The sequence below is a fragment of the Bidens hawaiensis genome, unplaced genomic scaffold (genome assembly GCF_021521415.1).
Source record: "Bidens hawaiensis isolate Kalapana, Puna unplaced genomic scaffold, B.hawaiensis_p1.1 tig00419431_1, whole genome shotgun sequence".
In the NCBI taxonomy this organism is placed as follows: Eukaryota; Viridiplantae; Streptophyta; class Magnoliopsida; order Asterales; family Asteraceae; genus Bidens; species Bidens hawaiensis.
Genome location: NW_027504858.1, coordinates 324,554 through 347,889, shown reverse-complemented (window position 1 = coordinate 347,889; position 23,336 = coordinate 324,554). Strand labels below are relative to the sequence as shown.

General features: G+C 34.4%; 3 protein-coding genes and 2 pseudogenes across 4 annotated transcripts; 2 read left to right on the top strand and 3 right to left on the bottom strand.

Annotated features, from left to right (window-relative positions):
- The first annotated feature begins 1,876 nt into the window (after positions 1-1,876).
- On the top strand, positions 1,877-4,568 carry LOC143608790 (rho GDP-dissociation inhibitor 1-like). Its single transcript, XM_077083731.1, has 5 exons — positions 1,877-2,273; positions 2,910-2,973; positions 3,101-3,322; positions 4,085-4,209; positions 4,309-4,568. The coding sequence occupies exons 1-5, from the start codon at positions 2,049-2,051 to the stop codon at positions 4,375-4,377; spliced, it is 705 nt and encodes a 234-aa protein (XP_076939846.1). The 5' UTR covers positions 1,877-2,048; the 3' UTR covers positions 4,378-4,568.
- Positions 4,569-5,141: 573 nt separating this feature from the next.
- On the bottom strand, positions 5,142-8,942 carry LOC143608807 (phospholipid--sterol O-acyltransferase-like; annotated as a pseudogene). Its single transcript, XR_013149325.1, has 15 exons — positions 8,790-8,942; positions 8,184-8,309; positions 7,945-8,089; positions 7,700-7,869; positions 7,546-7,622; positions 7,230-7,443; positions 6,976-7,147; positions 6,783-6,882; positions 6,616-6,710; positions 6,433-6,484; positions 6,247-6,318; positions 5,978-6,146; positions 5,799-5,903; positions 5,632-5,716; positions 5,142-5,551 (listed from the first exon to the last, which is right to left on the bottom strand). The product of XR_013149325.1 is annotated as a phospholipid--sterol O-acyltransferase-like (transcript).
- Positions 8,943-8,955: 13 nt separating this feature from the next.
- Positions 8,956-10,955, bottom strand: LOC143608806 (cytochrome P450 93A3-like). The gene is made up of 3 exons (XM_077083745.1): positions 10,317-10,955; positions 10,021-10,239; positions 8,956-9,000 (listed from the first exon to the last, which is right to left on the bottom strand). Exons 1-3 carry the CDS (start codon positions 10,953-10,955, stop codon positions 8,956-8,958), a joined length of 903 nt encoding a protein of 300 aa, XP_076939860.1.
- Positions 10,956-13,085: 2,130 nt separating this feature from the next.
- Positions 13,086-17,321, bottom strand: LOC143608789 (putative disease resistance RPP13-like protein 1; annotated as a pseudogene).
- A 1,903-nt stretch (positions 17,322-19,224) lies between these two features.
- On the top strand, positions 19,225-23,297 carry LOC143608785 (exocyst complex component EXO84B-like). The gene is made up of 7 exons (XM_077083726.1): positions 19,225-19,459; positions 20,113-20,210; positions 20,304-21,354; positions 21,468-21,902; positions 21,991-22,176; positions 22,272-22,408; positions 22,682-23,297. The coding sequence occupies exons 1-7, from the start codon at positions 19,289-19,291 to the stop codon at positions 23,121-23,123; spliced, it is 2,520 nt and encodes an 839-aa protein (XP_076939841.1). The 5' UTR covers positions 19,225-19,288; the 3' UTR covers positions 23,124-23,297.
- The last annotated feature ends 39 nt before the right edge of the window (positions 23,298-23,336 follow it).

Below are 23,336 nucleotides of genomic sequence, written 5' to 3'. Positions count from 1 at the left end.
TCCGGTTTTCACTTATAAAAACACACACTAACACTCACTTTGAAGATCTAGTGAAGAGTTTGAAGGCATGGAGGTCATCACCACTAATCATCATCATCAACCATCATTACCATCATTAAGAAGAAGGATTCATCTACACTTGGTTAGATTGTTCTAAGTTTAATCATGTATTTGTTGTTATCAATCATCTTAATGTTCATCATTATGCTCATTATGAGCTAAACTCCTTTTACCATCTAAAATCTATGAAGAAACTTTGTTTTACTTGATAATTAATCAAGACATGTGATGCAGTTTAGTAAAGTACATGGTTATATTACAATTATCTTTTGATGAGAAATGTTTCACCATCTTAAATCACTAAATCAAAGTTGGTGGTTGTCAATATCATTGGCAATCGTTCATGATCGATTCATGTTCTTGAAAGATAGAAATACTTTGATACATTATCGAAACATGGATCCTTATATTGTACTTAGAAATGATGAGATATAAGTTATGGTGTATTTTTCTAAACCCCGGTAATCCGAAAATGGCTTTGCTTAGGATATCAAATTAGTTAAATAAACCATATGTTAACGGAATGTGTAATTATAACCTACATAAATCAACCAAGGGGAGGTTGTGTGATGAACTACAACCACCCGAAGTTGTTAGAATTGGTATTTGAGAAATCGAAGTCAATCCTAATCTTTCTACTTTACGAAACTACTTGTCAACTCAAATCGACATCATTGAGATGGTATGACATTAGGAAAGGGTGGACTTTAAAATGCGCATACCATCTCCTTAGTGCCGAAGATGCTCACTTAAGGTTTAAGGAGCCATCTATCATATATTGCTACGGCAAGTCTATCACATGTTTACATATTAATTATCAACGCTAAAAATGGAGTGGATTCTTGATCTTAGATGGTAACCTTCGCATAATTGAACAACTCGTTTAGAATCTCTTGTCTCGGTCACCTGTATAATATATATATATATAAGTATTTATATTTTATAAAAAGTTTAAAAATCAACCCCAAAATGATTAAAACCTCCGATTAAAGTAAAACAACGATTTATTATTAGAAACCTGTGTGTCCACGGATCGATACTTGGTTCTTACCATTACTATTCTACATATACGATAGGTACACTTGCCTATTTTGTGTGTGTTTAGTCTTTGTAGAAATCACTTTTATAAATTTAAAACACGATCCTGTGCAAAAGCAAATCATTCCATCCTTTCATATTTTATACCACTAGCACGCACGCATCATATCTTATTTGTTTTCATTGGACTTCCGTTAAAAAAAACTTAACGGCGTTAAGTTTTTTCCAAATTTCAAACTGATATTTAAGGCTTTTGATCGGAATGAAGATACGAGTCAATTGATGTAAAACTTACGTCCAAACGGTGGTCCAAACGACTAAAGAATGCATCAATTCCGATGTTTAAACTTTTAATTAACAAAAATCAAGCCGTTTGAAGCGTCATTCAAGTTAAGTTTTACATCAGTCGGTTTGCATTCTCATTCCGATCAAAAGCTCTAAAAAAACAATTTGAAATTTGGAAAAAAACTTAACGTCGTTAAATTATTTTAACGAAGGTCCAATGAAAACAAATAGTGTGAAAGTTGAGACCAGTAATAGCTATTTTCAAAGTTAAGTTTATTATCAACCAACTGCGTTAAGTTGGGATTATTAAAATCCAATTTTCCTTTTTTAGATAATATAAAAGTGAAAACATAGAAATGGATCATTTCATTATGTTTCTTGAATTCACATTTTATTATTTTAAAAGTAAACGACCGCACATATTTTAAGGCAAAAAGAAAAAACATTCAAACAAATAAATATATGATACTGACTACTGTTACCAGTGTCTATATCATCTATATCAAAAACCCAAAAAGGAAACAAAGAGAAAAAAAGAGGGCTTTTTAATTTTTTGATTTCTGAAAATCAAATCAAATCAAATCAAATCAAAATTAATATATTTATTATTGTGTGATATTATTATTTTTATTATTCTCAGAATACAATAGTAATGTGTTTTGGAAATGGAAGGTGGTAAGGGAGCAGAAGCAGGAACATCATCTGGGTCTTCATCATTTCCTGACAAAGATTTGAAGAACAAACAAACAGAAGAAGAAGAAGAAGAAGTTGCAGAAAACTTATCAAAGATTAGGGTTCTTGATGATGATGATGTTGAAGATGAAGAGGGTTTCTCTAAATTTGTTCCTGGTCCTCTTCTTCCTCTCAAGGGGCAGATTGACAAGGATAAGGTTTTATTTTTACTTTATTTATTATTATTTTAAAAAAGTTATTAAATTTATTATTTTTTTCATTTTGCTCTTATTTAGTGTTGCTTTGATCTGTTTTGATTTAGGGTTTGTAACTTTGTATGCTTCTAGGGCTTACTTATTTCATATGTGATGTTTATATGTGCTTAACATATGGTTTGCACTGTTTCGATCTAGGGTTTGTAAAATGAGGGGTTTTGTGGTTTGGGGCAAAATGGGTATTTCAGTTAACTTATGCTACTTTGCTTTACTATGATAAGATTTAGAAGTGAAAAAGTTGAGATCTTGCTCTGTTTTAGGATTGTTGTTTGTAGCTTGTGCATTTTCAAGTATTATTGAGTGCATCTGTGCAATTTGTACAATCCTTTTGTTTAGGGTCTCTGTATTGTTAATTTGAAATTTGAGAATTTATCGAGTGCTTTGCATTTGGTCATTTGGGGCCAAAATTGTATATGATTTTGTGCTTAGTTATGTCAAGATCCGAATTTGGAAGTAGATGAATTCAAATTTTCTCCATGATTCTTGCATTTTCGGTTTTTTAGTTAAATTCTTGTTTCACTTTACAAGAATCTTGCTGACGATAATCAAGAATGATCAGTAACGTTTTTGGTTTTACAGGATGATGAAAGTTTGAGGAGGTGGAAAGAGAAGCTGCTTGGTTGTGTTGAAAGTGATTTGAATGGTTAGTTTTATCACATTGTTATTATAATCATTTGCCGTGTTGAAAAGTTGTATGTATTTGACTATAATGACTTGGATTCCATTTTGGAATATTGAATTATATGCTTCCTTGATGATTTTCTTATTAGGGGAAAAGGACCCGGAAGTTAAATTCCTCTCAATAGGAGTGATATCAAAAGATGTTGGGGAGATCACTGTTCCGTTACCGGTCAAAGAAAGTCAAAGTGGGTGTCCCCTCTTTACACTCAAGGAAGGAGTTCAGTATAGGTTTAAGCTAACATTCAATGTTCTCCACAACATTGTTTCTGGTCTCACGTGCACCAATACTGTGTGGAAAGGAGGAATCCAAGGTAATATTTTGATATATACATCTTGCATATATGTATAATGGATGAGTATCATTACAGAACTCTTAAAATATTTAAGAACTTGAAGGAACCCTTGAAAACTAACTTTTTTTATAAAAAATTTTGTATGTTAATGTTCTTTGAGAGTAGTTTTATCATTTTTTATATCTATATCTACGATTACAATTTTGAAAATTAGTTTTTATACATATCTATGTTTTGTTTGACACCTATGTAAATTTATTAGTACATAAATTTTACATATATGTAAACTTGTAATTAATATATGTAATCAAAATTTTTTATATAAAATATGATAAAACTACTCTTAAATAATGTTAATATATTAAAAAAATTAAAAAATTGTTTGTTTATTAAGGGTTCCTAAGAGTTCTTAACTTTTGTAGAGTTCTTAAATGATACAAACCCTGTGTATAATATCACTCACTTTATGTCTATATCATTTCATTCAACAACAAATGGTAAACTTTTCTTGTGTTAATCCATAAATAGTTACAAGATTCTTCCTTCATAACTTCCGTGACTCACTTTTGAGGTAAAAATCAATACTTTTACCGATAAAAAACATGAGAATGAGTTTTGTTATGAGTTAACAGTTTTTATTCATGCTTGTATTTTCAATAAAGTTGTATATGTTTATCATATTCTCATGAAAATATCCACTTTTGACTTTAAAAGTCAAACCATGCTACAATGTATGAATTATTTAATAATTTTAATGTTATTTTGCTGCTTTGATGACAGTGGATCGAATCAAAAATATGTTGGGTACATTTGCTCCCCAAAAGGATGCATACGTTGAAACCTTGGATGAAGAGACCACGCCAAGTGGCATTCTTGCAAGAGGATTATACACAGCAAAACTGAGGGTAAGTTTTGTTTTCGTGGGTCCTGTTTTTATTTGCCTGTCATGTTAATGATGCTAGAACAGATTATCCTCAACATTCTAATCGTGTTTGGTAATGCAGTTCGAAGATGATGATAAGAGATGTCATTTGGAGCTTGATTATTCTTTTGAGATCAAGAAAAAAAGTTGATATTTGATTCTTCAAGTCCAAAAATGATTTCCACTCTCAGTTTTTACGGTTATTTTTTTTCTAGTAAATCGAAAGATGTTTGTTTGAGTTACTAGTTTTTATGCTCAGTCGAAACAAGACTGCTATATCTATTTGTACTTTGTTCAATGTAAGTTGTACTTTGTGGATTTTATCGTTTGAAAAAGGTTGTTTCTTTACAAAATGGTTCATTATTTACCGCAACAAAGTTTGTATTAAGCATGTCCTAGTAAGTTTTTTAAAACGACCCCGAAACAAAGACTTTCATGTTCTATCGTATTATTCGTATGACATGGTTTTGGGCAACACCTTATAAAGCTATTTAAACAAACATTAGGACAACTTTGCAATAATTAGGCTGAAAGAATGGGCTTTTTAAACTGACTGTGCTACTCTAAAGTTAATGGGTTGTATCAAGCTTGACCAGTTTGCTCTGACAAGTTTGAAACTGGCTTTTAACCGGTTTATTTCGGGTTTAACTGGTTTGTAAGTATAGAGTTACAGTCTTGCATATCGATTTCAACCCTGCAGTTTGGTTCGAATCCAAACAGTTTCTGCTTTCCAACTCAGGTCCAGTTCGGGTTCAAAACCAGGGCTGGTTCCCAACCACATTTTGTGTGCACCTCTAATCATAGAGTTGCCCAAAAAAAATACCATCATGGTAACCAGATTAGCACGTACATAACACATGTACTTGCAGTATACAACATACGGTACAGGTATATAAAGCATATAAGTAAATGAGTTTGTTGTGTACTAATCATATCTGAGTAACAAATATCAGAAGTGTAAATCAATGATCCCAAAGTATACAAACTACCAACTTTCCACAGCATGTCATAAAAATGACTAAATAATTAACTTTTTTCACATAAACAAAATTCTGACTCAAGACAAACATGATGAATGACACATCATACATTTAAAAGAAGGTCTTCTCCTGGATGGTCACCAATCTCCTGTATGTATGGTGTGTAGTTCATCATGACACATCAATGGTATTATCCCACCATCATTAATCAAAACCGGATCATCATCACATTTCCTGTTGGTGTTAACGCTGCATCAAAGTTTTTATACATAGCTCAGAAGGAGATCAGCTGAAGAGCTTCTGACCCTGCAACTTTGACCCAAGTGAACATCTCCAAAAACATATCTGCACCATTTTACATACATAAACTTGTCATTACACACATACGTATATACATAAATCATTGTCTTAAGGACCGGATTTACCTATATTCACAATACTCAGGCCATGCACAACGAGCTTTCCCATAATCCCAATAACAATCTTCATCCCTCAAAGGTCCACGCTTACCTGTTAAATTCACAAGTCAACTTTTGAAAAGTCTGCTTTGACTTTAATGCTAAACAAAGATAAACAAAGAAGGAATACCGACGTTTAGTAACAAATTTTGATTTCTTATCAGGATGAATATCATGCCACATCTCAAGCCATAACTCCCGCATTAGAATAGGAGATCTCACAATGTTCCTATGATTTGCTGCCACACGTGTTTTACAGTCAATTAAAATATTTCCATATATTTTAATAAATATCTGGTGACTAATTATATACCTTTATCGAGTTCCCAAACAGCTGTCCTTTGTCCTGGAAGGCTTTCAGAATCTTCATAATAAGTTATGTATTTAACACGAGGAGATCTTGTCATGTTGGGGATTATGTCTTCCCCGAGCTGGTGTTCTACATCTGAATGTACTTGCACGTCTTGACCTTCATGCTCTGACTGAAACAATAACATAATAACTTCTTAACTGAAGATATACTTTTTTTTGATTATTTGGTAGTTTTACAATAAAGTTAATATTATAAATACTGCATATTACCTGAGGAGTTCTTGTTATGTTAACTTTTGGTCCCAGCCAATTTTTGCAATAAGAAAGAGAATTATATTGTACCTGTAAGCAACATTATGTTTGTTAATTTCAAGCTAATATGATAAGTAAGTTTTCAATAACTAGGGCTATAAGAATAAAGTTATATAGTGTATCCATCTAAGTATCTTAGCTTACCGTCTCATCACCACTTGCAGCCACAGGGTTTCCTTCAATCAAATTCCCAGACCTATGTTAAAAAAAGGAAGTAACATTTGAGCTGTTGTCTCACCCGTTTATTTTCTATAAACTTTATTAATTTGTCGGCTGCTATTATTATAATAAAAATGATCCTGAACATGGTAAAAGAGTATTTGCTACCTGGTATATAAAGATCCTTCAAACTCATAAACAACATCAGTCATAATCCAGTTGTCAGGATAAGGCTTGCCGCTTGGCGCGAAATAGTAACCAACCTATTTAAAACAAGTATATAATATTCTGTGGTTTATTGAATTGAAATTAAGATTTAGCATATTAATCAGTACCTCAGTTCTTGAATCTACTCCATATATACAAAAAATGTTCTTCAAAGGTGGTCTCTCCCAAGGTGTCAAAGGGTTTATAACTGGATCACTATGATATAACCTGAATAATTATAATAAAGAGGTTCATTTCAATTCGTTGTGTAAATATGTTATAAACAAATGACAATCATACAAACAATTATTCGTTACTCACTTGTCTAGTTGGTAAAGAAGCCTTTTGCTTTCTGGATCATAATCCTCAATCGCTTTAAAAAATGTCCCGTCTGCTATTTCACGAGCAGAAAAGGATAACTGAGTGGGGACCCCACATTCCATGTTAGATAAGTTGGCCTGCATTTCATCTCCAAAGGATGGATAAGCCGCTGCTACAATATTAAAAACCATTAATATAGTCAACAATCAACATCAAGAAAATTTATAAAAACATTAATCAGACTCATTTCATACCTACAACAGATGGGATCTCAATATTGATTATATCAGTTGGAAATCCAGAATAGTTTATCCGATATTCAAGATCATCACACTGATATACACTATGTTTTTTTCTTCGCCCACCAGAAAAATGCTTTGAGTACACGTTTTCACTCGTGCAATGCTCTGAAAAAGGTGACATCCATAGTGAAGATCTGAATGAATTGAACATCAATCGAGCTGTCCCCTGTATCTCACCAAATTACAGACAAAGTTAAAATGATAACTTAATTTTCGACCCGCATAGTCCATACAGGTCAAAATTGCTATAAAAAAGACAAGAATGAACCTCGGGTATAGGAAGACCAAAAGTGGATCCAGAGAGTGTTGCTTCTACAGTATGAACCGAACCAAGAAGTGGAGCTCCTGAAAACCGAGTTGCATTAAAAAATCAAAATAAAAACCGAGTTATATGTGCCTTAACCAAAAGAAGTCAACCGTACCAACAGCAAAGTAGGCATGAATATGATCATCTAGCCACTGGATATATCTTTTTGGGGAAATTTCTAGCTTCAACCACTCTAAAAAGTACCGAAAAACATTGTTACCAAGCGAGTGTGCAAATACAATAGACGGGCCACCACGATGTTTAAGAGCTATTTCAAACGTAAGCCTGCAAATAAAAAAGACACCTTTGTTTTTTATTATTTGAGATTAAATGGTGCAAATATTCAAACTATGTACAAACTTTAGCTTGTGAAAGTATAAATCCCGCTCCTCAAGCTTTGACGGCGACAGTCTCCAATCATATGGAACAGCAAGTATAGCATTTGCCTCAATCCCAAATTCAATGCACCATTTAATCCATTCTTTCCACACTGATGAAAGCGGGCCTGAAATTAAACAATTTATTATCAAAAGAAGCAAATTTAATATGTTGATATGCATTACAGAAACATGTGAAAACGAGAAATGAAAATCCTTTACCTGTTATATACCCTGGATCAAGCTCCGTGATAGCAGAAAGACCGCTATCGGGTCGGGACTTGCATTGGTCTGGTTGTAAGGATCCAACATCATGCACTTAAGCCAGCAATTCATTGCAGAAAGACACTGCATGGTAGATTGTAGCCTTCTTCCATCATCCACCGACATTATCCAATAAATATAGATCCTCATTTAAAACGATACAATATCTAAAGTACAAAATGTGTAGAGACCACAAGGATTCATTCAATTTTACAATAATTAATAAATCAAACCAAGTGTTACCATTACGGTCCCTAGGCACAAAATCACGAGAGAAGTCATTCTTTGTGAGAGAACTAGAGAAGTTCATACTATATATATGCGGTACATCATACTACACATATGTTGTATATATTATTACATAAAAATATGCAGTGTATACTGCATATATGTAGTAGTAATATTATTATTATTATATGTGTAGTACGCGTATATGTAGTATGGAGTTGTCTGGTTCGATCACGAAGAATGAGTTGTCTCGTGCTCCTGTATATCATCCAACAGAAAATGAATAACTAAGGTATGTGGTAACAAATAATAATGAAAAATGAATAATAATATTACTTTGGTGGTGTCAAGCCAAACAAGATCGAGAGGATTGAAATCGAGAGGAGAGTAAGGGCAGAGACCAGGCTCTGAGTTGAGTGGAGGAATAATAATACCGGATAGCTTCGAGTAATCGCCTTTCAATTGGCTCCCATGAACATTAACCACCATGGCGAACAGCAAATCACTTGTTGTTCTTCTTCTTCTCATTCGGAGTGAGTAACATTACCTGTGAAAAAAGTTAAATAAAATATATTATATTGACCGTGATCGGTATCGCACAAAACCTGTACTGAAATGTAAATATAAATAAATGCATCGCAATGGTTATTCGGGATTTAAGAAACATAATAATTTAAAAATAAAATATGTCAAATACTAATTATAGAATGAAATAATGCAAAATCAAACATAAAAATGAGTTAAAATTAATATTATGTATATGAAGAGACATATAATAGCATTAAATCAAAGTTAAAATTGAATTAAGTTGTAACTAACTACTTTAAAAATTGAGATGTTATTCATACATGTAAGACATTAATTGGTTTCTTTCATGAATAGTAAAATATATAAATTAGTAATTTTTTTTTCTTTAATAGCTTGCATTAGTTAAAAAACACGGTTGTGATTAACTTTTATAACATCGTAAACTATACCAAATGTTTTTAACGTACCAATACCATGACAGACTAATACTGACCAAACGACACAAATAAGTAGGACCAATTTGATATTTATTTTATGGTTTTCACCCTTATACTATTTAGAGGGTGTTTGCGATTTTGCTTATTTAACCTTTAACCTCAAAAGTAGTTTTTTTTTAGCTTTTTTATTTTTGACAAAATATGATTTTTCCAAAATGAGTTTTTTTTAAATGTTTGGATTAACTTTTGTGTCGGAAAAAGCTAATAAGTTAATAAGTTGTTTTTAAAAAGTGTGTGGCTTAGCTTATTCACGTAAAATGATCAAAAAAAGATACTCTTATAACAATGCCAAACATTTTTTTAACATACTGACTTTGAAAGTAGGAGTAGATCGGTAATTTTATGTTCAAAAAGTCAAAAACTATTTAAAAACCTGACTTTTTTTGCTTTTAGAAAACATCTTTTTAATCATTTTCAAAAAGATAGTAACTTCATTTCCAAGCTCAATAACAAACACTTCTTGATCTATACAAATGGACAAAGAGCAAACACGTGATGTGAGGAAAAATCGTATTATTTTAATAGTGATTTAAATAACTAACTAGTTCCTTAACAATTGCTTGGAGTCTAAGTGTTTTCTTAACAATTGCTTGGAGGTAAGGAAGGTTTGGTATGTCTGATTCTTGTAAATGTCGTTTCTTTCCAATCACTTGCTCCGTTTCTTCTACTGCCTTTTTCTTTATGTTCGGATGGTTGATGAGTTCTGCTAATGCCCATTCTATTGTGATTGCGGAAGTGTCTGTTGCGGCAGCAAGTATATCCTGAAATGACATATACATATGTTAGTATTCTAACATAAACACGAACTCATATTTGAGATATGATTGTCTAATGTTACCAGAATGAAGGCTTTAATGTTCTCTCTGGTCAACTTTATCTCCATGGTTTCATCTTCAGCCACATCAAGTAAAATGTTAAGTAGGTCCTTTACTTTTCCAGACTCTTGCTTTCTTGATTCTTCATGGTCTTTAATAATCCGATCGACCAATTCATCAAATCTTCTACGAATATCTTTCAACCTTTTTCCAAACCCCTGCAAATCTAGATTCTTAAAGATCCAGATGTAGTCCGAGAGGTTAAATTTACCCATAATCTCGGCTATTTCAATAATCAATTTCTTTATTTCCTCAGCCTCATGTTCATTCTCTGAACACCTTTCACTAAAAAGCATTCTTGATATCACATTGTTTGACATCTTCACCAGCTCCGCATCAAGATTAAATGCTTTCCCAGTTTTGGCATTTTGAAAGAGTGATTTCATGAAACGATTAATCTCGTCTTGCCTAACTTGAAGCAACAAGTCAAGTGTTGCACCATTTAGGAGTTGTGACATAACTATCTTCTTCAAGAATTTCCAATAAGATCCATATGGAGCAAAGGAGAAGTCTTTTGATCCATAAGTTATGTATTCCACGGCTGAGTTTTTGGGTCGATCTAGATAGGCATTTTCATATGTTTTAAGAAAGTCTTTTGCCATTTCCGGTGAAGAAGCCACCACACAAGGTACAGAACCCAGAAAGAGACGAAAAATCGGTCCATAACGGAGAGAAAGTTTGTGAAAATCTTGATGAGGGATTGGAGAAAGTAGGTGGAGGTGTCCAATCACCGGTAGCGCAAATGGGCTTGGTGGAAGTTGAGGTTTAGCATGTAGATGTGAATAAAGCTCGTATCAAGATGGTAGAGATCAGCCATATGAGAAAAAGAAGGAAGTAACCATGGATTTCACTCATGACTATTAGAAGTTTTATGATGATGTGTGCCCAATCAAGTAAAAATTACCCATATTTTTATAAAACTAAACCATGTACTAGTTATAATTAAGGAATAAAGTATGCCTTGCATATTTGGTGCTATTCTTCTATAAATAGATTCTTGCCGGCAACACCAACTAATTACTAATGTTTATGGAATAAGGACCAAGTTTTATGACAATGATTGCTAGTTAGAAGTTTAATATTATATGTTCGGAGCTTTTCTAAACGCGATCTATATCAGGATCAGCAATTCAGTGAGTCCAACTTATCCGGTGCTTTTATTTTTAGTTCTCACTTTTTACATTAATGTTTCTTGCATTTTTATAGATGGATGGACCTGATGGCATGTTCATCTGTGAAACCCCCAAGGCCTAAGGTGCTAATTTGAACAGCTTGATTAGACGAGTTAACTATACCAAGGGATAGATGTATTTGACTTGGTATTAATTTCTAAAGTAGGAAAACAACATTGCTTTTAGTCGGAGCATTATTTATATATGCAAAACATCAAGTAATGAAGTTAAGTTGGCCCAACAAGTTAAATCCAACCGCAACATGTTGTCTTACATGAACCAGGGTGTTGTTTTTAAGAATTCTGGATACCATCTTTGGGTATCCTGTCAAATGATTAATTTGCGGTCATCATAGTGTACCAAAATCTCACATTGTAACCGAAGTTCATTTGTAGTTGTTCATACAAAGTAGCCACGAACATAAGCTCCGTTCCTGTTATTCAAAATAAATTCAATCCCCTTTCGACTTCATGGTTGAGAATTAATGACATAATATTCATGAATGTGTTTTTTACAACATAAAATGTATGGTTTGACTTAGAAGTCAAAGCATCCCAAACTCACCTTATGAATTCAATCCTCTTGAAATCATTCACAATCTCTTTAACTTGTGCATCCCGCGCATACAGGGATCGACGAATAATCTAAAACAAAACAAGAAAATCATTAATACAATATTGTAAATAATATAATTACCGCATGTTGATAGTGAGAAAACATACCATTTGCTGTCAGATACATGGGTGTGTTATCTCTTCTATGCCTTAGAAACTTTGTAGGGGCGGATCTAGCATATAGGTTGACGGGCAGCCCACGCTACCCCTCGCATTTTTTGTGAAGTACGTTTTTAGTGCAAATCTTTCTTCTTATTTTTGTATTATGTATCGGCTACCCCTAAATAAAAACTTTTTAGCAAGCGCTATCCTCAACTTTTCTTCTAGATCTACCATTGGAACTCCGGGATTGCCATATGAGTACAAACATAGTTCAAGTGATTCAACTCAATAATAATCCAATCATCATACAAATAAATGAGTTCAACATTTGATTTACCAGGAAAGCTTGTATCAAGAAGAATTTGAAAGTTAAAATAATCATATAAACTCATACTATAAGCCACCTGATCATTACTTTTTATTCCACTAAATTATCAAGAAAGTTGTGTATTTAGTCTTGCTATATTCAACTCCTCTTTGATTTGATTTACTCTTTGATACAATGGCTATGCAAGACAAGAATCTAAAGTAAACATGCTATATATGTTAATTACATGTGAAACTGGACTAACGAAACTATATTATTAAATGGTATTCCATGCAAATAAATCCTAGGAATACCATGTAAATTTGATTAGTAAGACAAGATTAAAATCAAGTTTAAAAAATAAGGAGGATAATCCGTAAGCATGTCCATGTTAACAACCATATATTAAGATCATATTTTAAAATTGTTTATTTGACAAAAAAAAAATGCAAAACGAATATGATATTTAATTTAAAAAATTAAACGGAGCGATAGAGAAAGAGAGACCTTGATATTTACTTCATGACTGAGGGACCTTCATATGTCGATACGGGGGATATGGGAGATGAGGGTCTGGTAACAGCCTCCTTTACTACATCTTTCTTTCAGTTTTGGGCAATCACCCGATATTGTTAAACTCAAAAGTGAAGTTAATAATGTTTTTGGTAGATCCAACATGTTTGGGCAATTGGAAAAAGTAAGATGTTTGAGCTGCTGGGGATAGGACAAGTTATTCAAATTGGGGCAACCATTAAAAGTGAGATTTTGGAGGGAGGTGAGGTGTTGGAGATGGGTCAAGTTATTTAGATTAGAGCAATCGCGAAAATGAAGATGTTGGAGGGAGGTGAGGTGTTGGAACCCCATTGAAACCGATTCCAATTTCTTAAATTCATCTATTTGAAGAGAAGTTAGAGACGAAGGAAGAAGATGAGAAAGTTGACTACAATTACACACTCCATCTTCGCCACCGTATAAGATTAAATCAACAAGTGAGATTGGAAAATTATGTGGGTCCCAATCTGAGAAGGGCCTCTTCAGCTTCCCCAAAAGTAAGGAATGCAAATTGGGAGGCCAAACTCCACAAACATCCATACGTGGACAATTTGTTATATCTAGTTCTTTTAGCGATTTCAAATTGGCCAACTCGTTGTCAGGAAACGATTCCAGACTTTCACAATTTATTATCTTCAATGTGGTGAGGTGATCGAAGTAAATGAGATCAACGACAGATTTCAGATTTGACCAATCAATTATCCTTACATATTCAAGCATTGGCATGTTGTTTATGTGGTTGTTGATCTTTTTTCCACCCCACTCCCTCTCCAATAGTTTATCACAACCAATAATTTCAAATAACTTGAGCTTTTGCCCTCCTGTTGGTAAGGAGATAGCCGTAATTGAATTGCAATCCAAGACTCTCAACGTCTCAATGTTATCTGGACAAGTGAAATGAACCATATTGCTACATGCATATACTTCCAGCATCCTAAGAGATGTTAGGAGGTTGATCCTACAATAATCTGCCTCCTCTTTTTCTCCTAAACTCACCAAGTTATCACAAAAATACACTTTCAAGGTCCTTAACTTCACAAGAACATTGCTCACAACTGATTCTGATTCCCACATATATCTTATTTCATTACACCACCATATGCTTAATTCTTCCACTGCAACAAGATACTCTATAACACATCTCCACATCACATCATTAAGCCCTGAAATAGATTTTATTTCCAACTTGGTGATTGCCGAAGCTACTTGAAGCAACCTCCTCAATACACCATTATCACATCCAACTATTTGCAGAACATTCAATGAAGTTAGTGCCTCAAGTCCGACTTCAACCAATCTAGGGCAATTTCCTATTTCTAGAGCATTCAATGAAGGTAGTGCGTTAAGTGTTACTTCAACCAAATTAGGACAACCTCTTATAAGAAGTTGTTTCAGGCATGGAAACACATCACTATTCGTTGACCATTTCTTCCACCCATGCATTTGTGTAAAACTTAGAATTTCAAGTGAAGGGAATGCAAGGTTGTTCCCAAGTAACTCCATGCCCCCAACTTCCACCCCATATAAGCCTACAACATGCAGTTCCTTAAGGGAGGGTAGTTGCGCAAATGGTGGTAGAGATTCACATTTTCGACAACCACTTATTTGCACATGCTTCAAATGAAAAAATGAGGGATCCCCAATCCAATTTGGAAACTCTAATCCTCCATATGACTTAATTTTCAGTTGTATTAATTTATCTCTACGGGGTTTCAGTTTATCTAGGACCTCTTTTTCAAGCACTTCATTTCTTGAATCATCCCACAAGTCACTCCAAGCAACTTCCAACTCACTAAGCCTCTTTTGTGAAAAGTCCGCCACCCTTGCATCTATTGGATTGTGCACTTTCTCCAAGCCCATAATGGAAACTTTCCCGCTGAGATTCTCAAAGTCTTTAAGTTTAGTTAATTCAAACCCACTTTTGCCTCCGATCAATATCTTAGAGAGAGTTTGTAGGGTTTTTAACTCATCGATCCCTAACGGCATCTCATCCAAATTCCAAGTTTCCCTAATGTCAAGATGCTGCAAGTTTTTAAGCTTTAAGAAATTGTTGGGCAATTTAGTTAATCCACTACATCCAAATAGGATTAATGTTTGTAAGTTACATTTTCAGGTAAATGTGTGATTCTAGTTCGAGATAGATTAAGATACCTCAAGTGCCTCAAAGTACCAATGGAATCCGGTATCTCACTTATATGAGAATAAGCCAAACTTAGAACCCTTAATAATGGTAACTCACTAATTAAGTCAACTATAATCTTATTCGATAAGTATAATTGGCACCAACTTTCTTCCTCACCAACGGAGGTTGCCAGGAACGTCCTCAGACTTTTGGCTCTTGTGAACATCTCAAACCTCTTGTAAGATACATATCCATCACGAATGAATGACATGTGATGGTACTTCTCCAGCATCTCCTTCCTAACATTCTTCTCTGTCTCATTGCCTAACTTTACAAAAAACTCGCTAGCAACAGATGTGGCCAAGTCATTCATCAAGTCATGCATCACAGACAATGATTCATTATTAGGTGCACGTTGAAAAAAATGACCTAGAAAACAACTCATCAAAGTATCCATGACCCAATTGTTCATCTGTCAAGTTGCTTGTATTTGACTGATGCAGAAACCCTTCTGCTATCCATAGTAAAACCAATTCCTCTTTGTCAAATAGGAAGTCCTTTGGGAACAAAGAGCAGTACGCAAACAATTGCTTTAAATGTGCAGAAAGATCATAATAGCTTAGCCTAAGGGCGGGGACAATTACATCATCGTTTGACCTCCATATCTCACTTTCTACGACTTCCCTCCATGAATCTTCATCTTCTTTTGTCCTTAATGACGTCCCAAGTGCGATCAAAGCCAAAGGCAATCCATCACATTTTTTCACAATAGCTTCACCATGTGGCTTGAGTGACAAATGTGAATCAAAATTTTCCACGCCTAATGCATGGAGAGCAAATAAAGAGAGAGCATCGTCATGAGATAGGCTAACCAATTTGTTTATATGATTATAACCCAACTTTTTGAGCAATTGTTCCTTTCGTGTTGTCATGATGATTTTGCTTCCAGGAGCACATGCATGAAACGGGCTGACAAAGGTTTTCCAATCTTCATAACTCTCACTCCAAACATCATCTAATACCAATAAAAGTCTTTCCCCCCTTAGGTGATCTCTAAGCTCTACTTGAACCACGTTTAAATCCGCAAATTCCTTGTAAACCCTTGTCACAGATTGAAATATGGCTTTGCTTATACCAAAGCTGTCAAACTCATCTGAGACACAAACCCATGCCTTGTGTTGGAAGTGATCCTTGACTTGTTTTTCATCATACAAAAGTCTAGCTAGAGTGGTTTTACCCACCCCACCCATACCAACTATGGGAACAATGCTAATTGTTTTATCACATGGCTGATCCTCCAATAATTGGTGGACGAATGCCTCTTTCTCAGCTTGCCGTCCAATAATACTAGATGTATCAACCATAGAGGTTTGTAATCTTCTATTATTAAACTTTGGCCTAGTTTTCTCTTTCACAATCAAACCAAGAGTAGCTTTATCGCCTACGAGATCTTGTAATTTGGTGGTGATGTTGTTTAACTTGTTCTTGGTTGTGCTAGTTCTTAGTGAAAATCTTGTGAAACAAGTTGAAATTATCTTTCTTACCTTGCTGGTGTGGGTTTCTGCTTCATTGGTCAACTCATGGTGCATAGCTTCGGTTGCTAAATCGTCGAGTATGTCATCTATGTCATAAGCCAAATGTTGGAGATCAATCAGCCATCGTTTCACATAGTGATTGGTTATCTCCTTCTGAGAAACATCAACAAGCACATCTTGGATCTGGATTAGTGACCGCTGCAATTTCTCTATCTCAGAAGAATCAATTTCATTGTATGGAACAAGTTTTTCCATGCTGGCCGGGCGGCAGATGCCAGCTTCTCAAAGAGCACACCGAGAAAGGCAGAAAGCACGAGCTCTGCCATTGTTTCTGATTTGTGGTGGTGAGATTGTGATGAAATGGCTGGGTGTTGTGACTTCAATAATTGTTTTGCACAGCCAGATTTGGCCTACTTAATTCCTCTAAATATTCTAACCACCAAGTTGACGTTAGTTTATTCACGACCAGTAATCAGCTGTTGAAACACCCACCCCTGTGTTCACTAAAAAACTTGGTTTTATAATTAATACATAGATGAATCATGTGATTAACATACAAACAATGACAACACTCCAAAGTAGCCGTCATTAATTATAACTTAATATACGAAAATAACAGATTTGATGCTTAGTTTAAATTAATTCGAGAAGAAAACGATTTTAGCTACAATTTGTTCTAAGGCCTAATTCTATGGAAATAGTTTAAAGCGTTGGTGATCGACATCTACTTGCGTAATTAACTTCAAACGAATAAGAGGGTGATCTCTGAAAATACTAGGAAATGTTTTTATTTTGTTATAACATATATCAACCTTCAAAACCTATAACAACCAAAATCTTGTTCGAGGTATTAAATCACAAGCAGTCAAGTTGCACTCAAGCAACATGTTTAGAAAAACATATAGGCAGTTTCCAAAATAAATTGATCATGCACCGAATTTAACCTATATGGCTTAGATCAAAGATGTAATTAATTAGAGCCTAATTACTTCCTTATGTGTTTACTGATACAGTTTGTGTTTGTGTAAATTGTAATACATTGTGTGTGTGCATAATACATCATATCATATATCTAAACTCTTCACCGTGGTGCAATCACCAACTTTAACCGCTAATGGCTCAGCCATATAATTAAATCACAATCAGATCAAACTTAAAAGTTATATTTAGATTGAAGAACCAAGTGATACATAGTACCTTGAGTACGTATCCAAACAGGGACAGGGTTTTCGAAATAATGGAAATCGAAAAGGAAGAGATCACGAATGGTTTCAATTCAAACATGACGATGCTCTATGAAGAATCCAAACATGGCCATACTCGTACATGTTAGTAGGTTGATTTGAGCTTTAAGAATTAAGAGCTATAAGCCTATAATTGGGCATGTTTGGAATTGAGTTTGAAAAATGCTTATTGGCGTTTTCAAAAAGACAATATGTTTATATGTGTTTGGCAATTAAAAAAAACTTGTTTATTTTAGCTTTTTGAAATGGTTAAAAATAGTTTTTCAAAAGCCCCAAATCTTGACTTTTCAAAATGATTTTTAAAAAAAATCGATAAGCCAATAAGCATTTTTTAAACTCAATTCTAAACATGCTCTAAATGTTAGCTAATGAGTTTGATAGATCTTTCGTTTTCCCAAGAAGCACAATGCCATCCCATTTTGTCTCATATTTTTCAGTTTTGATTTAAAATACATAGTATGCAAAAAAAATACTTTTATTAGAAAAATATTAATAAAAAAACACAAAGAAACACTATCCCAAGTCCCAAGGCTTTTAGCTTCCATTTTCACTTCTAGCGTGTACCTATAATCATGAGTTTTAATTTATGTCTATCACATTTTTCCACTTTGAATACATTTAGTTCAAGTTATGATCGCTTGGTCCTTTCTCTTGAACAAAATAGCTGAAAACTTGTTGCCAAAAACTAGGTTTGAGCTGGGTACAAATCCCAATTTTCTTAAAAACTTGGTACATGTACCTAGAATGCTTGGTTCGGTACCGGTCCGGTACATATGCAAAAAATCGGTAAATATTGGTTATAATCATGAATTTCCTGATCCCGATTTTCTAAAAAACTTGATACCGTTACCAGTACCGAAATATTCGTTTCGGTACCGGTACCATTTACTCATCCCTTCCAAAACCCAATATTCGTTAGTTCATGGGGTCCAAGTCTTCAGCAACATAGACCCGTACCTTTGGCAACACCACTTTTTCTCCGTAGCTCTATGTTCGTGGCGCTCTTCTAAATTATTGTTTGGGAACGGGTTTGAGTTGCTCCATTGTGAAAAAGTATATTTTAGTGACTTCGTAAGTAGTAACACAAAAAATTCTATAGGCATTTCCCGCCAAGCAAAACGACAACGTATGAACCGTTTTTTGAAAAAAAACAAAGAAACAAATATTTGAAAGCAAACCGAACGAAGAAACCGAAGATACAATCTTTCTTTTTCAAACCAAAATGGCACAAAACCCAGATCCGAATCTTCTCTTTGGATCAATCATCATCACATATCTGAAACCGGCATGGAAACATCTCCTCCTGCTTTAAAATTCCGCTTCAGAGATCACGGTTATAACCATCACATGGACAACGCAGAATCTGTCGTCGCCGATACGAGTACTGAGCTCTCTTCGTTCACCAGCGATGAAGACTCTGATATCGAATCCGATGAGCTCGCTTCCATGACCGCCAAGGTAGACACTGGATCTGTTTTATTATATATTTGCTTTTATTGATTATATATGTATTCAAATATGATCATGTTGTTAGGTTCTGTTCATGTTCCTTCGTTAAGCTTTTATTGGACAAGCGAACTGTTCACAAATAGCTAACCAGGAATTTCTTGTTCGTGTTCATTCATTAAGGAAGTGAATTTGTTCGTGAACGGTTCATGAACACAAACAAAGTTTTATTAGATTTGGCTAACCGAGAATTGTCAGTGTCAACAGTTCACTCCGGCTACCAAGTTTCTGTTGGTGTCTTTTTAACATTCATATTCATATATGATTTTACATATGAATTAGTCACATATAATCATATATATTTTTTGTTTAATAGTTAATGAGTTTGCTTAAAGCTATCAGATAACATTAGAAACCTATAATGAACAAACATGAACATAAGCGAACACATTATCGAACGTTCATGAACACAATTGAACGAAATAGCCTCTGTTCGTGTTCGTTCATTTAGTTAATCGAACGTGGTTCTTTGTTCATGTTTGTTCATTTATTAAACAAATGAACATAAACGAAATTTCCACCAAATAGTTAACTGAGCGTTCGGTTCGTTTACGGCCCTACATGTTGTTGTGTTGAATTAATGATGAATTTTTAAATCATGTTAGGGGATTAATCATCTCTGTTTAGAACTTATTGAGCTGAAGCAAGCATCAGAAGTTGATTTTCAGGATAACTTAATTTCCAATTATTCATCCTTCATCAGGTGAACTAAAATATTTGTTAGTAACTTAGTATTATAAATTTTCCTGACAACTGCAGGATATATTAATTTGATATTGGTCATCATGTATCACAGGGTTTTTAGAGAAACTGAAGGTATAAACAATGAAGTGATGCAGTTGAAGCATCATCTGATGGCCCAAAAGCAGCTCGTTCGAAACCTAACCGATAACGATTGTTTTAAAACTGTATCAGATGATCAAACCGACACGGTTGTTGATGAATCCACGCTTGATGGTTATAATCCTACAACTTTATTCAAGACTTGTGCTAATGAAGTTTTGGAAACCTTAGACAACCTTCTATTTGAGCATAGATTAGAAGACGCATTGACGGTTTTTGAGATTGAAGACGGTGATTCTCCTAAAGTGAAGTTTCAAGAAGACATTTCACCAGATGTGTGGATGTGTTATAAATCTGACATGGCGGAACGAAGGGTCATACTTGCTGATAAGTTGACACTAATGGCTGACAACACAAGGGTATCCGCAGCAGAAATGCAAAAATGGTTAGCTGGACTTTGCAAGATCGGTTTTGATCGTCTTGCAACTCGGTTACTTTTCAAGTATTATCATACTCGTATCGCCTCAGGTGTAAACAATTTGCAGCCGTCATCGAGATCTCTACCTGGAATTTATGTTCATGATTTAGCAAAACATGTTTTTTCTATGATGTCTCAAGCAGCAAAGAGTTTTGTTTTATTACATGGAGAATCATCTGTATACGATTCAGAACTTAAGAAATGGCTCGGCGAGGAAACAAAAGCTTTTGCTGACTGTTTCATCAAACATGTAGGATCGATTTCAAAGATTAACGGTGGGTTGTTGACAGTGGTTGATTCTGTGCACTTTGCAATGTCATATTGCTCTTTGTTAGAAAGTCAAAAGTTAGAATTAAAACCGTGTTTGGTTGAGCATATATTTCCTTGTATGGAAGGTATTTTGAAGGCTCATTTTGATTATTTCAAGAAGGTTATTAGCATCTTTACATCTAGTGATGCTTGGGTTATGGGAAGATATCTTGTATCCGGACTGTTGACAGATGGCAGCTCTTCATTGGTTTCGGAACAACATCCTGAATATTGTTTGCTCACCAACAGTGGTAGGAAGTTTGTGTCACTGCTACAGGTATGCCAAATTAGCGTTTGACTTAAAAAGTCGAACCTTTTCTACTCTGATGTAAGGGAGTACTTACAGTTCTTCACATGCCAAATTTCTTACTTTTGTTTTAACATTTGCAGGCTGTAATCGAAGACGTTTCATCTTTGGTTTCTATTTTTGGAAGCTCGGTTCTTGAACAACTCATGGACCTATTTACGGAGTACTGTTTCAATCTTGAAAAAGCCATCACCTATGAAACTAATGATGTTTTAGAAGAAGGTTCATCAAAAATTAAATATGCAGAATCACTGTCACAAAAAGTTTCAGTAGTTGCCAATTTATCAACGTTAGAATACTTCTACTCCAATGTTATCAGAAACCTCTTCAAGGATATTAATCAGTTAAAGGCTGTGATTGATGGTCACATGACATCAGTTTCAAACATTTGCAGTAGACTTAGATCTCAATTATGCGCGCAGTTTATACATAGCATAATGTATAACGAAGCCTCGTGTATTAAAGACTATGCTGATTTTGACTTATTGCAGGATCTGATGCCTTCTCTTCCTTATCAGGTAACCGTTAACAGTTTCTTAAACCCTTAAATGCTAATGTAATATCATCATTGCCCTTATAACTGACATTGTGAAGTAAAATGATCAGATACTGTTTCTGGAAGTAAGGAAAGTAGAAGAACTTGCTGAAGACAATATTGTTGAATTTGATTGGTTGGCGAGCTTACTTACAGAGCTTATCGAGACGACATTCGATTGGATCTCCAAAAATGGTGAAAATTGGGTGACTCACAAGGATGATGCAACTGATCAGCTAACTGATGCATTGACTCAGGTGACATTATTTATAAAGATTTAAAATATCATCTATATCTAAAGTTGATCAGCTTAACTGCAAATTTTCTTTTATTAACTGTTGTTTTGAAACAGTTTGCCCTTGACAAGCAATTTCTGGTTGAGATAGCAAGGCGTGGAGGATATTTAACCACCAATATGATCAACTATTTGACAGATGTGGTATCACGGAGGGAATCAGCCATAGTTTCTTCTGAGTTTGATCTAAACAGGTACATACAGAATCCCCATTATAAGAGCAGTTAGTTGAACTAAACCGTTACTGAACGTATTTCCTAGATAACATTAATCCTTGTAATAAAATTATATATTTTTATTAATATCTAAAATCAAGACCATTTTGTTGGAAATATTTAATCAGAATCACTTCATCCAAATGGCATGAATTCATTATAAGAAAATCATTTTATCTATGTGAACTAGAATTACGTAAATATTACAAAGTACTAAACGCGTATTAAGATACATGTATTTGTTTTTGGTAGATACGTTGTTGATTATGAGAAGGTTGCAAATTCTGCCACGGAAGCCATTAAAAAGCTCGAATCACTGAAAGAAAAAGCCCGACAGTTTAATGAAGACTTTGATGAGGTTGATGATGAAGAATACCAACCACATTCTCCAATAAACTCCATTGAAGATGAGGACTCTTCAGAAGTTTCCTTTGAAACAACAGATCTTTTAATTCAGGACTTTGAAGAAGATGACAATGAAGACGAGGTTGAAGATGAAACCGAAACAAATGTTGGGGAAAATGGATCAACAGGAATTAAGAACAAGAAACTGGCTGAAAATGGTGATGCAGAAGAGGAGAGTGGTATCAAAGACGGCGAGACAGAAGAGGTTAGTTCAGCAACTTCAGATGAGCTTTCAGAGCTGAGGAAGATTAAGAGGGTTAGCAAAGTGATTAGAGATCAACTCTTGTAGGGAAATTTTGGAACTGGAAATAATAGAATTAAAGAGAGATGAGAATCTCACTTGAACCAAAATTGATACGAAATTTACAGTTTATGTTCAGTCGACGAGTTTGGTCAGTTTTGAATCGAACCCACAAATACGTTTAACTAGATCTTCATGTTCATTAAAAATCCAATATTTTCATTAACCAAATTATAAAACTTTAAACTTTTCTGCTACATA

Coding starts and splice junctions, on each gene's coding strand:
- LOC143608785 (XM_077083726.1), top strand. CDS start 19,289: ATGGAAACATCTCCTCCTGCTTTAAAATTCCGCTTCAGAGATCACGGT. Junction 20,211..20,303: donor AATTATTCATCCTTCATCAG/GTGAACTAAAAT, acceptor CATGTATCACAG/GGTTTTTAGAGAAACTGAAG. Junction 22,177..22,271: donor TAACTGATGCATTGACTCAG/GTGACATTATTT, acceptor GTTTTGAAACAG/TTTGCCCTTGACAAGCAATT.
- LOC143608790 (XM_077083731.1), top strand. CDS start 2,049: ATGGAAGGTGGTAAGGGAGCAGAAGCAGGAACATCATCTGGGTCTTCA. Junction 2,274..2,909: donor GGCAGATTGACAAGGATAAG/GTTTTATTTTTA, acceptor TTGGTTTTACAG/GATGATGAAAGTTTGAGGAG. Junction 3,323..4,084: donor GTGGAAAGGAGGAATCCAAG/GTAATATTTTGA, acceptor CTTTGATGACAG/TGGATCGAATCAAAAATATG.
- LOC143608806 (XM_077083745.1), bottom strand. CDS start 10,955: ATGGCAAAAGACTTTCTTAAAACATATGAAAATGCCTATCTAGATCGA. Junction 10,240..10,316: donor ACATTAAAGCCTTCATTCTG/GTAACATTAGAC, acceptor ATGTCATTTCAG/GATATACTTGCTGCCGCAAC. Junction 9,001..10,020: donor AAGCAATTGTTAAGGAACTA/GTTAGTTATTTA, acceptor CTTTTTTCACAG/GTAATGTTACTCACTCCGAA.